The 15,479-nt window shown below is 45.1% G+C and overlaps 1 protein-coding gene across 2 annotated transcripts in view; it reads left to right on the top strand.

Annotated features, from left to right (window-relative positions):
- The window catches only part of ADAMTS17 (ADAM metallopeptidase with thrombospondin type 1 motif 17), a 388,819-nt gene that overhangs the window by 90,172 nt on the left and 283,168 nt on the right, over positions 1-15,479 (top strand). For both annotated transcript variants that reach the window (XM_065906211.1, XM_065906212.1), the window contains exon 7: positions 6,978-7,021. In XM_065906211.1, coding sequence (XP_065762283.1) covers positions 6,978-7,021 — 44 coding nt within the window. The remainder of the gene's footprint in view (positions 1-6,977; positions 7,022-15,479) is intronic.

Genomic DNA, 15,479 nt, shown 5'->3' on the forward strand with positions numbered 1-15,479 from the left:
GAGGCCAGGAATCTGAAGTCAAGGTGTGGGCAGGGCCTTGCTCTCTTGGAGGCTCAGGAGGGAGGACCCTTCCTCCTCCCTAACTTGAGGAGGCTGCCGCAGTCCTGGGCATCCCTGGTCTTGTGGATGCATCTCTCCCCCACCGTCCTGTGATGCTCTCCCCGTATCCACATTTCCCTTTTCTTGTAAGGACACCAGACACTGGATGGGAGCCCAGCCTAATGCAGTGTGGCCTCATCTTAACTTGATTATAGCTGCAGTGACTTTCTTTCCGAATAAGCTCCCATTCACAGGGACCGGGGGTTAGGATTTGAACGTGTCTTTTTGGGGACACAATTCAACTCTCTGTAGGTATAGATGTGGCTATTTGATTTTTTCCTATGTCTCAAATCTCTCTTAGAAAAACTGATTTTTCTTGATTGTTTTACCTCAGTAGTGTAAATAAGATGTATTATGTGTTCACACGAAAATCCCCTTTCAGAAAATATGTGGAAATGGTTCATGACAATTTAACCTATTAGGTTAAAATACAGTGTTTTACTTTTTGAATGAATATATCAACCTTGGTTTTAAGATTTTTTTTTTAAAGAAACTACTTTCAAAATTATATGCTTTCTTTTTCCTTTAAGTTCAGAGAAAGGGAACAGTTTATTGTATATTTAGCATGAAGATAGCCTACTCCTCTAAGAGGAGTTAAATCTGGTTTAAGACTTTGGTTTTGAGCCCAGAAGTGCTCTTGGTTTGCATCCCTTGGGCCACGTACAAGCCCCTGGCTTGATGATGTCCTGAAGGTAGCCAGATGCGTTCTGTGATCTCAGCCTCAGGCACCAGTTACCAGGTATTATAGCTCACTAGCCTTCTCCTCAAAAAACCTAGAACATGCACATGGCCACTGTCAGACACCGAAGAGATACCTAATCACACTTGTAGATGATTCATCAGTTGTGAACCCTAAAGGTTAAAATGTGATCTGATCCCTTATGAGAACACTTGCTGCTTCTTCAGGATGTGATTAAATGTATAATGGGGCACTTGGGAAGTCTGTTCAGAAATTCCAATTGCCTGTGTGTGGCTGATGGTCTACCAGGCACCAAAGACAAGGGGTGAGCATGACCTTGTACTTGCTTTAAGCTGCTTTTGCCCACCCCATCAATGATGGGAACCCATGGATGCCATCTCTTCCAGCCACTCTGGCCCCCACACTCACTAGAGGCTTCCATGCTCTTTGAAATGACTTTTGGAGCCTCGGAGGCGCTCGGTAAAGCACTGAGGATTATACTGAGTATATGGCTGCAGTCTTTGAGAGTGGGTTTGATTTGGGGAGAAGGCATGGTTCCTTGGGAACCATGTCTCTATGTGACTATAAATTAATGTGATTGATTTTCCAAATGATAATTAGATGAGGAGTAAAAACTTTTTCTAGAAAGGAGCTCTAAATAACATCAACTTTGGAATATGCAGCTAAACTTCCAGGTTTATTACTTTGAAAGTGGTTTGTATAAATACTATATGAAATGTATAAATTCTGGTGTTTTGTTAAAAATAACCTAGGGGAATTTCTACTATATTGGTTATTCACCTTCCTGCTGTTTCCTTTCTTGTCTGGGGGAGAAAATACTTGCAAGTGGCTTTGGTTTGGGAACAAGTAGCCTTTTTATCAGAGGCAATAGATGTTACCAAAGTTAGTGTTGACAGAGCTTCTGGATTAGCCTTTTTACAAAGCGCCATGAGAGAGAGACTGAATGCACCCTCAGCCTGAGAATGCTTCCCATTCAGCTTTCTCCTTTCTCTTTTTCCTATGTCCCAACAGCTTATTTACCATACTGGAAATATTTTGCATAAAAATGTCCTTCTTTACACCTCACACACATTAGGATGCCTATTACTAAAATAAAACACCAGACAGCAGAACAAGCATTGGTGAGGATGTGGATGCCTTGGGACTCTTGTGCCCTGTTGGTGGGAATATAAAGTGGTGCGGCCACTGTGGAAAACAGTATGGCAGTTCCTCAAAAAATTAAAAATAGAACTGCCATATGATCCAGCGATTCCACTTCTAAAAGCGTTGAGAGCAGAGTTCTGAAGAAATATTCACACACCTATATTCATAACAGCATTACTAATGATAAGTAAGGTGTGGGAGCAGCCCAAGTGTCCATCAGTGGAGAAGTGGATAAACAAAGTGTGGTGACTGATGTTTGTTGCTGTTTGTATTCCAACTAATGGAATATTATTCAGCCTTAAGAAGGAAGGAACTTCTAACACTGGTTACCACATAGATGAACCTGGAGGATATTTTGCTGACTGAAATAAGTCAGTCATAAGAGGACAAATCCTTTGTGATCCTACTTATATGACATACCTAGAAAAGTTAAATTCATTTAGACAGAAATGGTAGTGGCCAGGAGCTGCAGGGAACATGGAATAGGGAGGTGTTTAATGGGTATAGAATTTCACTCTTCCAAGAGTTCTGGAGATGTTGCAGAACAATGTGAATATCCCTGACACTGCAGAACTGTATACTTAAAAATGGGTAAGATGGTAAGTTTTACTGTCGTAAAACTTATTTCCCTACAGTAAAAATCTTTTAAAATGTTCTTTTCTAACTAAGCACATTGGAGGGGGTGGTCCTGATTGCAGACGGGTTGTGGGTGCCGGCAAGGAAGATGTCTGGTGGCCTGGGAAGGCAAGGTGTCTTCAGCGGCAGACAGAATGGACGTAGAGGCCTCCACCCTGCCAGCGTTGTCTTTCTCCTTTCCAAGCAATCTTGGCCTCCCTCGCTTCCGTGGGGCCGCTGGACTGAACTAATGGTGCTGCCCGTCTCCTGGGTCCTCATAGACGCTACACTGAAGACCTCCTACGAGGACAGGGTGGCAGCCATGGAGCTGGGGCTGGAAGCCCACGGGACTGAGACGCACCATTTAGAAATCAGAGGCTGCGAGCTGCGGTTCCCTGGGCTGGGATGCTGATGGGCTGACGTCGTCACAGGGAAGCCGGGTGCGAGGCAGCTGCTGCTCTGGACGAGCGGCCCTTCCCCCCAGAGGAATTTGGACCGAAGGTCTACCTGGAGGCTGCACGGGTCGGCGTCCTCGAGTCCTGGGGCTGCCAGTGTGGTTTCTTCTTTTGTTTTCCATCTGGGCTGTGGCTGAGCCTGAGAGTGTATCTTCCTGGACGCCCACCAACCGTACAGATGGCCAGCCGCGAGAAGGGAGCATGACATCACGTCGAGCAGAAGCTGCTGAGACAGGAGCTGCGGGCGCCGTGTCTCCAGCAGCTGCAGCCGTGTGGGGCCAGCAGGGATGTCTCAGTAGACTGAGTCCAGGGGCCAGGCGGGGCCTGCACAGACTGGCCTTCAGGGAGCTTCACGCCTGTCGTGGCCTCACCTATGGCTCCACACCTCCTCCAGAAAGCCTGGAGTTTTAGCCCCGAGACCCAGGTCTGTGCTCCTGGAAAATAGCTGTAGGGACCGTGTGGCCAGCCCAGAGTGTAACCACTGGGACGTGTCCAGCCGTCCCTCCGCTTTCTCTTCCCACGTCCCTGCCCAACCCCAGGCTGGTCTTCTCTCAGCCTTTGGTCCTGCTCATGGGAGAGATCGGTGGATACGTTACATTTTTAAACACTGGGGAGAGGTGAGGCTGCCATGGAGCTGATAAGGCACATTGAAAGTGGCCTGGACGTGTATGCCAGTCGTTTAGTAAGGGAGTCAGTATTTATTAAACCCCAGCTGTATGCCAAGCCATAGGTGATGTACAGAATTAGCTATGTAACTTGTGCCTAGTGCAGAACGAAAGCATGGGACCCCATGTTAAAAAATTATTAAGAATTTCAAGACACTGAGAGCAGAGTGTTAAAGCAGGTTGGGGGATGGGAGGCTTCTGGGTGAGGGGCCTGTGTGATGGTGCAGTGGACACACCCGTGGAGCCCGTCCTGGCCTATAGATCCATGCAGCCTTTCTTTTCTTGAGGTAGAAACAGTGGAATGTGAATGTAAGCAGACATAAAGACTGGAGGGCTACACTGGGACCCTCACTTTTTTATTTTTTCTTTTCCATTTCTCTTTTGACCCCCACAGCCCCTACTTGTGGGTCTGGCATGTAGGAGGCAGAGAACCTAGAGATGAAGCCTCCCCTGCAGGCGGATGGCTTTACTTTCCTTTTCTGAGAAAGGACCTTGAACTGGAAGGGCAGAGAAGATGCAGATTTTGGTGACCCTTTCAAAGCAGGCCTCTAACTGAACTTGGCCCCCTGTGAACCCACCTCTTCGGGAGAAGCAGCAGGGGCTGCTGCAGGGTCCATCACTTGGGACCACCTGTTTCCCTCCAGGGAAGCCGGGGGATGAGGACACACTGTGCCCTTTAAGTGTCTCCCCCCAAGCTGGCCAGAGAGCCAGAGAGGAGGCGGTGTGGCCAGTTCCCTCAGCAGCCCTGTCAGCCTATTTAGTTCTCTTCTATGAGACTAATGGCCACACAGCCTTTCTCCCTTGCCCAAGAGAGGCAATGGGATGATGCTCACAGTTGCTTGCTCTGGGAGACCCTGGAGCAAGGTCTCAGGCCAGTCTGGGGCGGGGGCGGAGGGGGAGCAGGGTGGAGAGGGGTACGTGTGAGTGACACGCTCAGAACATTCCACTGGGGAGTGTCAGGTCAAGAAAGTTGAGTTGGGATTAGTTAAATACAAGGCCAGTGTATATATTTATGTCCCTAATTTTATTTGGTTTCCTCTCTGCCCATGCATCTTCCTTGCCTTCCTCTATTGCCTGTAATTAGTCTTCTGAAAGTCATCTTTGACAGAAAAAATCAAGGCACGAGTCTTTGTTTCCCTATGGTTATTCCATCTCCATTTCCATGGAGGCTTCCTTGGTTTTGGAGGGGGTTGTGAAAAGCATGGGGGTCTTCAAGGCTTCCTTTTATCCTTTGTTAAAACTGTTTTAAAATTGATTACCAAAATATATGTTTATTGTGAAAAGTTAGAAGTGCAGTCAGCAGCACTCAGGTGGGTTGCCGAGGGCCCTGGCCCAGTTCCCCCCACTGTCTGTGCCCAGCTTCAGGGCCTCCCCTCCAAGCTGCCACACCCACCTGCTGCCCCTTCCTCTGAGCTTGCACGGTGTCTGGGGTGCCTGGCAGGCCTGAGGCGGTGGCCTCGACCAGGGTGTTCTGTACCTCAGAACCCCACGTGGAATCTTCACGCCTACAGATCTGGACTCTGTGGTCTAGTGGTTAGGGTGGATCTGTGACAGCGTTCAAGCCAGCCTGAAGCAGAGCTGGTGCTGGGAGCACGCAGGTTTCGCTCCGTTCATGTGGACAGCCACACATTGCTGAGAGGTGGTAGGCATGGGTCACATTGTTCCATTCTGTGCTCAGTCATTCAGTCAAGTCTGACTCTTTGTGACCCCATGGACTGTAGCCCTCCAGACTCCTCTGTCCATGGGATTTTCCAGGCAAGGATACTGGAGCGGGTTGCCATTTCCTCCTCCAGGGGATCTTCCTGAATCAGGGATTGAAGCTGTGTCTCTTGAATCTCCTGCATTAACAGGCGGATTCGTCACCACTGTACCACCTGGGAAGCCCAGGTTACTTTATGGAGACAAATAGGACAGAATGTGCTGTGGGTTGGAGTGGAGGGAAAAGGAAAGCTGATGGTATTCCATTGCCTTCTCGTCATCGTCCCCAGTGTGAGTGGGAGATCCCTTCCCTGAGAATAGGTTTTTTGATGGAAGATGGGAGAAATTGAGAACGTTGAATGCTGAAGTGGGGTGGACTGTCAGAGAAGGGAGGCGGTGTACAGCCCATGCAGGACTGCCACTTGTGTTATCGTCAGGCTGGCCCTGATTTTCTTCCCAGAGAATTTTTTTGAAGTCGAACGAGAAGAGGTGCCTTAGAACATGTTTCAGCCTGAAGCTTCACTGGAGCATTTAGCAAGCTGCAGATGAGGGGGTGATTTCTCCCAGCTCTCACGGGTCCCCATGATAGGATGACCGTGGGGCCAGGCCCCGCTGTTCTCGCTGCGTCTTGGACAAGATACCTCCTCAGCCAGTGCTCTGGTTAGCTCCCACCTGTGGGCATTTATGGGCAGAAAGAAGGGCCCAAAAGGAGCCCCTTGTACCTACAGAACCAGAACTACACCAGATTTCGAGCATCTTTGCCGTTTCATTTGCCACAGCCACACACGGGAGATCCTAGGGAGCTTTAAAGAATATAACTTTTTTTAAGTTTGTGCCACACAGCATGTGGGATCTTCATTCCCTGACCAGGAACTGAACCCCAGCCCCCTGCATTGGGAGTGTGGAGTCTTAGCCACTGCACCCCCAGTGTGTTAGCAGCTCAGTCGTGTCCAACTCATTGTGACCCCATGGACTGTAGCCCTCCAGGCTCCTCTGTCCGTGGGATTCTCCAGGCAAGGATACTGGAGTGGGTTGCCATTCCCTTCTCTGGGGGATCTTCCCAACCAGGGATCGAACCTGGGTCTCCTGCATTGCAGGCATATTCTTGACCATCTGAACCACCAGAGAAGTCCCAAAATATAACTTTTAGAAATGACTTTTTTGTTGTGTTCTCATGTAAGTGATATATGGTCATTCAAGCATCTAAAACTAGTTCCTGCCCAAGTAGAGTAAATTAGGAAGTCACTATAGTGTGATGATATTGACAAATAATTGCCTCTGATAGATGACTTGGTAAGCATCTTCTTCTGCAACTTTCAGCATGGGATGGAGTCTTTCCAGCACCTAAGTGTTATGTGTGAAATAGTTTAGCTATGAAAAGAGGGTCTTATGTGGGGTTACTGGTTCTACCAGTTGGAAATGTGGTTAATCTTAGCAAACAAAAACACTGCTAGTTATTATTTTTCATTATAATCCATGACAAATAAAGTAATAACTTTGTTATTGGCAAGAAGAATAATCAAAATTAATTGACATGTTTTCTTCTCCCGTTCTTGGAGATACTGCACACACCTGACTTTGTCTTTTTAAAAATTTTTTTAGGACAGATTTCTGCGTACACAAAGATGAACCTTGTGACACCGTTGGTAAGTTTAGAGTTAAAATAATAACTCGATACTTTCTGATAATGTGGAGGCGTGATAACCCTTCAGGTCTAAAAGTGCCATCCTTAGAGAAGCTCTGCCTTTTTTGTTACCTCTTTTTTTGGTAAATTTGATTTATTTACTTTGATGTTTGGTTACTCATTGATTTTATTTTACTTTTCTTCTTTCCTAAAAAGTTTTGCAATTTCTTATGGCAGAAGTCATCTAGACAAAGTGTTAATAAGGAAGATATGAGAAGTGCAGCCCAGGGGAGGAGCCCCCAGGTTGCCCCAAGGTGACTAGTTGGGTTGCATTTGGCTGAGCCTCTTATCACCAGTGAGGAGGGGGACCTCACTGAATTACATGATTGTCATGAGACAGAAGGCTCACCAAGTGTCCTAAGAGGTGAGGTGTGACTGCAGGGTTGTGGGACTGGTGTGTTCCCCCAGCCTTGGCACCAGGTGCATTGCTTTCTGGTTGAACACTAGCGATGCTGACATGTAACGCAGGAAAACACGGTTTCCCTCTCCCTCACCCTTCAGCCTGTACCACCTTCCCCACTTTCCCCTTCACTTGCTGTTTTCTTTCTCTCCTGTCCCCAGTTATATCTGGCTTGCTCTAGACCTCTCATAGATTTCGAATTGGAACCAGTCTTTGAGTGCAGAAATAGAGTACTTGGTTAAGGGGAAGAACCAAGAGGGTTGCCAGTTTTGTCAGCTGTAGCACAAACTTCTATTCACTAGGAGGTTGAAATATTGCACCATCAGAAGCACAGTTTGGAACTGAATTATAAGAAAAGTGAAGGAAAATGGTGTAGAATTGAATATATGTATATTATTGTGGAATTCAGATGTTACAAACCTGTGCTTCCCATCGAGTCCTGGCAGCAGGTAATCCTGAGTCTTTGCTCTGGCTCTGCCACATACAAGCTGTGTGACCTTCAGTGACGTGAAGTCACTCAGTCGTGTCCGACTCTGTGATGCCATGAAATGTAGACTGCCAGGTTCCTCTCTCCCTGGGATTTTTCAGGCAAGAATACTGGAGTGGGTTGCCATTTCCATTTCCAGGGGATCTTCCCAACCCAGGGATTGAACCCAGGTCTCTTGCATTGCAGGTGGATTCTTTACCGGCTGAGCCACAAGGGAAGCCCTTAGTAAATCTCCATAATCCATAAAATGGTCACTTTGGACAAGGTCTCTTATAAGGTCTTTCCAAATCTTGTAGAATGGTAGCTAGCATTTATGTCACATTTTAGAATTTAAAAATGAATTTTTGTACTATCAATTCTCTAAAGTCTGAGAACTAAGTGTTAAAAACCAACTAACCAACCCATGCTTTTTTGTTTGGGAGCTGTCTTCGTAATGGAATTACTAGAGAAATGCAACCTGAAGTAGGCTTCAACAGAGGGTTAGCTGATGCCCGTCCGAGTCTGATTGGGACTGTAGAGGACTGTGGTATGTCCACCTCTGGCAGTCCACTGGCAGGACTGCCAAAGCATATGCTATCTGGAGGACTGTCTACTCCTTCCCAGTGTTCACAAGTCAGCTCTGACAGCTTTAACCCATGTGTTGTGTCCTTTAGCAGGGCTAGAGAGGCTGGTTCACCACTGCTAATTGAATGAAGGAATAAAATTGAATGCAAATGAATGGACACCAATATTTTTGAGTGGTGTGCATCTGATGAAATGGTTTTCTTTCATGTCATTTAGAGCCAGCTTTAATTTTTTTTTAATATATCACTTTCATATCTGCATAGCAGCTGGCTCTCTCATGCATCCTTCCCTCATTTAAACCACATCCTCGTGCAACCTATATTCATCTGCTAGGGCAGTTATAGTAAAATATCACAAACGGGGAGGCTTAAATACAGACAGTTATTGTCTCAGTTCTGGAGGCTGGAAGTTCAGAATCAGAACATCCTCAGGGTCGATCTCTCCTGGAGCCTCTCTGCTTGGCTGGCAGATAGCTGTCTTCTGTTTGTGTCCTCATGTGTCTTCTTTCTGTGTATGCATGTGCCCCAACCTCCTCTTTTTATAAGGATACCACTTATATTCAATCAGAGCCCCACTCTGATGACCTTATTTAAACTTAATTGCCTCTTCAAAATCCCTGTCCCCAAATATCTCCACGCTGCGGGTTGTGGCTTCAAGTTATGGTTTTGGGGAGGACACAGTGTAATCCGTAATGTTACTCATTTGACACCTAACCACATACTGTCAGTTTCTTTAAAAACAGTCACAAAACCCACATGGTGTTTATTAGTACACATGTATCCTAATAAGTCACAATTTACTTGTATCAAATTAGCCAGTAAGAATAATGGGTACATTTGATGAAAATAATAATTTGAACACTGGGCTTATGGAAGTCTTACAGCAGTCTCATTCAGTTTACTTCTGTATTTTTTTTACCTTCGTATTTTGAAATAATTATAGAAGTTCTTTAAGTTGTCAAAATAATACAGAAAAGTCTCTTATCAATCATTTGGCTTCTTATAGTGACATGTTACATAACAATAGTGGATTTCCCAAACCAGGGAACTGATTGCCACGATGCAGTGAACTAGACTACAGATCTTATTCAGGTTTCACTGATTTTTGCATTCATTCGTTTTTGGGTTTTTTTTACTTGTTGTTCTATGACATTTTATCACGTGTAAATTCATCCATCCACCTCAACAATCAAGAGCAAAACTGGTTCGTCCCTTGCAAGCAGTTCCCTCAGGCTGGCCCTGAATCACCCTTTCCTTCCCTGTCTTTCCCTAATCCTGGCCACTACTTATCTGTAATCTATCCCTGTGATTTTGTCATGCCAGCATCCCACAGAATGGAAAAATAATCTGAATCACATAGATATGTGGTTGCCAATGCCAGGAGATTTTGAGCAGTTGCCTCAAATCTCAGAATCCAGCTGTAGCAGGAGGGGCTGTCCTGGGTCCTTTAGAAAATGAAATAAGTCTTGTACCTTGAGAAACTGGGGAAGCTTGGGGTTTATCAACATTATATTTTGTGTGTAGTAGTGTTTTTGTCTGCTTTGTTGGTTTTATTTAGGATATAGCTTACAGGTAGTAAAGAGTACAAATCTTGATGGATTTAAAACACTGATGCTATACTTGTTCCCTAGTTTATCTCTTATTTATTGAAATAATTTTAAAGGAGTGTTTCGAGTTCAGTTTTAATCTATGTTTTAAAATTGTGGTGAAACATATATATAATGTAAAGTTTACCATCCTAACCATTTTTTAGTGGATAGTTCAGTGGCATTAAGCACGCCCGCGTTGTTGTGTAGTCACACCCCTATGCTCTCAGAGCTCTACTCATAATAAGGTATGGATTGCTCTCAGTCCCCAGAAGGTTCCCTCATGCTTGCTTCAAGTCCTCCAGAGGTCTGCCTCCCAAAGGTAACCTACTGTTATAAATGTTTAAATCCCTGTTTTTTTAAACAGTTTAATTTAAAAATGGTTTAAACTTTGATGTTAAATTTGAATGATTCATTTGGAGAATCTCTGAGTTACTGAGTGGAGTTCGGGGTTCCATGAATAATACCTCCCTCTACACTGCCCAGTCTGCATTAGCTCAGCTCCCCAGACAGGATTCCTGACTGTGGAAATAAGCAAAAAGGGCGTCTATCAGAAGTGGGACTGACCCTGAGGCTAGAGGACCAGCTTGGAACACAGCTAGCATCTGAGGGGGCCCCGCAGGGCAAGGCCTGGGCAGAGGTCGGTGACCGGGCTGTGGGGAATGGCCCCCTCTGCCCCCTCAGCCACTGTGTCACTGCTTCTGAGGCCTGCCTGCGATCACGTGACTGCCTCTCTCTATCCTGACCTGCGTGGGGGCGAGGGAGCCTCGGGCCCTTCAGGCTTCCACAGGGGACACACAGGCATGTCCACAACAAGCGCATGTAGTGGGGGTCTACCGAGAGGGTGCTCTACCAAGGAAGGGTGGTGTGACAGTGTCCGCTGCACGTCTGAGCTTTTAGTAAACTGAAGCCCGAGACACCGACATGCCGTTTGTGCACATTGCGGGGTTCCTACTTCACAGATGAGGGGACTTCCCTGACCCCCATTCTAAGGCAGGCCTGACTCCTGCAGGGGTGAGGCCACATAAGCGGCTTCACGTGGGCCAGGAGCTTGACTGAGCAGACAATCATGCCAGGTAGACCCTCCCACCCTGTTAGGCTCCTATGGAAGGGAAGGGAAGATACCTAAGGGTCCCACGCTCCTCCAGCTTGGGGGAAGACACACACAAGGAGAACTGAAGACAACCCTTGAGGCAGGAGGATCTGGGAAAGCAGGCTTCTTCTCTTAACAGAAGCAGCTGCCACCTCACTGTGGTCCCTACTGGGCATATTTCAGACTTGCCTTTGTAGGGTGTGGCCTTTCCTCTGTTGAGTTGCTTCATCCTCCAAGATCTGTTTGCCTGCCACCATCCTGATGCTGAGGCCTCCTAGGTGAGAAGAGGGTGCCGGAAGTGCAGGGTCGTGGAGGCAGGAGAGCTTTGAAGGCCGTGCTAGTCCTTTGCTCTCCTCCTCCCAGACCCCCAGGCCTCTCTGTGGTCCAGGCATGACCAGCCACGTCTCTCCACAGCCTGGCTGAGCAGACACACTTTTTTTTTTAATTTATCTACTTTTAATTGCAGGATAGTTGCTTTACAATAATGTGTGTGTTTTTGCCATACAACAATATGAAGCAGCCATAGGTATAAATATGTCCACTCCCTCTTGAACCTCCCTCCCACCTCCCAATCCATCCCGCCACTCTAAGTTGTCAAAGAGCACCAGTTTGAGCTCATTGTATCATATAGAAAATTCTGTCTGGCTATCTATTTTTCATATGGTAATATATATGTTTCCATGGTACTCTTTCAATTCATCCCACACTCTCCTTTGCCTCCTGTGTCCACAAGTCTGTTCTGTATGTATGCATCTCCATTGCTGCCCTGCAAATAGGTTCATCAGTACCATCTTTCTAGAGTCCAGGTATATGCATTAATATATGTTATTTTTCTCTTTCTGACTTATTTCATTCTGAATCATAAGCTCAAGATTTATCCAATTCATTAGAACTGACTCAAATGTGTTCCTTTCTATAGCTGAGTAATATTCCATTGTACATATTTACCAAAACTTCTCCATCCACTCATCTGTCAATGGACATCTAGGTTGCTTTCATGTCCTAGCTATTGTAAATACTGCTACAGTGAACATTGGGGTACATGTGTCTTCTTCCATTATGGTTTTCTCAGGGTATGTGCCCAGTAGTGGGATTGTTGGGCCATATGATAGTTTAATTCCTAGATTTTTAAGGATTCTCCATACTGTTCTTCATAGTGGCTGTATCAATTTATGTTCCCACCAACAAGAAGATTTTCTCCACTCCCTCCCAGCATTTATTGTTTGTAGACTTTTTGATGATGGCCATTCTGACTGGTGTGAGGTTACATCTCACTGTAGTTTAGATTTGCATTTCTCTAATAATGAGTGGTGTTGAGCATCTTTTCATGTGTTTATTAGTCATCTGTATGTATTCTTTGGAGAAATGTCTATTTAGGTCTTTGGCCCACTTTTTGATTGGGCTGTTTATATTTCTGGTATTGAGTTGCATGAGCTGCTTGTGTATTTTGTAAATGAATCCTTTGTCAGTTAATTCATTTGCTATTGTTTTCCACCATTCTGAGGGTTGTCTTTGCACCTTGTTTATAGTTTCCTTTAAGAATTTTCCACAGTTTACTGTGATACACACAGGCAAAGGCTTTGGCATAGTAAATGAAGCAGAAGTAGATGCTTTTCTGAAATTCTCTTGAGTTTTCTATAATCCAACAGATGTTGGCAATTTGATCTCTGGTTCCTCTGCCTTTTCTAAATTCAACTTGCACATCTGGAAGTTCTTGGTTCAAGTACTGTTGAAGCCTAGATTGGAGAATTTTGAGCATTGCTTTGCTAGTGTGTGAGATGAGTACAATTGTGTGGTAGTTCGAACATTATTTGGCATTGCCATTCTTTGGGATGGGAATGAAAACTGATCTTTTCCAGTCCTGTGGCCACTGCTGAGTTTTCCAAATTTGCTGGCCTATTCAGTGCAGCACTTTTCACAGCATCATCTTTTAGGATTTGAATTAGCTTAGCTGGAATTCCATCACCTCCCCTAGCTTTGTTCGTAGTGATATTTCCTTAGGTCCACTTCACTCCAGCATGTCTGGCTCTAGGTGAGTGATCAAACCATCGTGGTTATCTGGGTCATGAAGTTGTTTTTTTTTTTTAATAGTTCTGTGTATTCTTGCCACTTTTTAATATCTTCTGCTTCTGTTAGGTCCATAGCATTTTTGTCTTTTGTTGTGCCCATCTTTGCATGAAATGTTCCCTTGGTATATCTGATTTTCTTGAAGAGGTCTCTAGTCTTTCCCATTCTATTGTTTTCCTCTGTTCTTTGCAGTGATCACCTAGGAAGGCTTTCTTATCTCTCCTTGCTATTCTTTGGAACTGCATTCAGATGGATATATCTTTCCTTTTTTCCTTTACTTTTCACTTCTCTCCTCTTCTCAGGTATTTGTAAGGCCTCCTCAAACAACCATTTGCCTTTTTGCATTTCTACTTCTTGGGGATAGTTTTGATCACCACCTCCTGTGCAATGTTACAAACCTCCGTCCATAGTTCTTTAGGCATTCTATCTATCACATGTAATCCCTTGAATCTATTTGTTACTTCCACGGTATAATCATAAGGGATTTGATTTAGGTCGTTCCTGAATGGTCTAGTGGTTTTCCCTACTTTCTTCAATTTAAAGTCTGAATTTTGCAATAAGGAGTTCATAATCTGAGCCACAGTCAGCTCCTGGTCTTATATTTTCTGACTGTATAGAGCTTATCCATCTTCTGCTGCAAATAATAGAATCAATCTGATTTTGGTATTGACCATCTGGTGGTGTCCATGTATAGAGTTGTCCCTTGTGTTGTTTGAAGAAGGTGATGGGAATACCAGACCACCTTACCTGCCTCCTGAGAAATCTGTTTGCAGGTTAAGAAGCAGCAGATAGATCTGGACATGGAACAACAGACTGGTTCCAAATCGGGAAAGGAGTATGTCAAGGCTGTATATTGTCACCTTTTGCTTAGAATTCCAAATTCCATGGACTGTACAGTCTAATGGGTCACGAAGAGTTGGACACAACTGAGTGACTTTCATCTTTGGACTTCCCTGATAGCTCAGTTGGTAAAGAATCCACCTGCAATCCAGAAGACCCTGGCTCGATTCCTGAGTCAAGAAGATCTGCTGGAGAAGGGATAGGCTACCCACTCCAGTATTCTTGGGCTTCCCTGTGGCTCAGCTGATAAAGAATCCACCTGCAGTGCGACAGACCTGAGTTTGATCCCTGGGTTGGGAAGATCCCCTGGAGAAGGAAAAGGCTGCCCACTCCAGTATTCTGGACTGGAGAATTCCATGGACTATATTCCATGGGGTCGCAGAGTCAGACAGCTTCACTCGCTTTGCTTATTTAACTTATATGCAGAGTACATCATACAAAGTGCCGGGTTGGATGAGGCACAAGATGGAATCAAGATTGCAATGAGAAATATCAATAATCTCAGAGATGCAGATGATACCACCCTTATGGCTGAAAGGGAAGAGGAACTAAAGAGCCTCTTGATGAAAGTCAAAGAGGAGAATGAAAAAGTTGGCTTAACACTCAGCATTCAAAAAACAAAGATCATAGCATCCAGTCCCATCACTTCATGATAAATAGATGAGGAAATAATGGAAACAGTGACAGACTTTCTTTTCTTGGGCTCCAAAATCACTGCAGATGGTGACTGCAGCCGTGAAAGTAAAAGAAGCTTGCTCCTGAGAAGAAAAGCTATGACCAACCTAGACAGCATATTAAAAAGCAGAGGTATTACTTGGCCGACAAAGGTCCAACTAGTCAAAGCTATGGTTTTTCCAGTAGTCATGTATGCTTGTGAGAGTTGAACCATGAAGAAGGCTGAGTGTCGAAGAATTGATGTTTTTGAACTGTGGTGCTGCAGAGGATTCTTGAGAATCCCTTGGACTGCAAAGAGATCCAACCAGTCTATCCTAAAGGAAATCAGTCCTAAATATTCATTGAAAGGACTGATGCTGGAGCTGAGACTTCAATACTTTGGCCATCTGATGTGAAGAATTGACTCACTGGAAAAAACCCTGATGCTGGGAAAGATTGAAGGTGGGAGGAGAAGGGGGCGACAGAGGATGAGATGGTTGGATGGCATCACCGACTCGATGGACATGAATTTGAGTAGGCTCCAGGAGATGGTAATGGACAGGGAAGCCTGGCATGCTGCAGTCCATGGGGTCATAAAGAGTCGGGCATGACTGAGCGACTGAACTGAACTGATAGTTTCCTTTGCTGTGCAAAAGCTTTTAAGTTTAACTAGGTCCCACCTTTTTATTTTGTTTTTATTATTTTATCTGTACCCTAGATTGTGGGTCAC

This window comes from Muntiacus reevesi, chromosome 15, assembly GCF_963930625.1.
Source record: "Muntiacus reevesi chromosome 15, mMunRee1.1, whole genome shotgun sequence".
In the NCBI taxonomy this organism is placed as follows: Eukaryota; Metazoa; Chordata; class Mammalia; order Artiodactyla; family Cervidae; genus Muntiacus; species Muntiacus reevesi.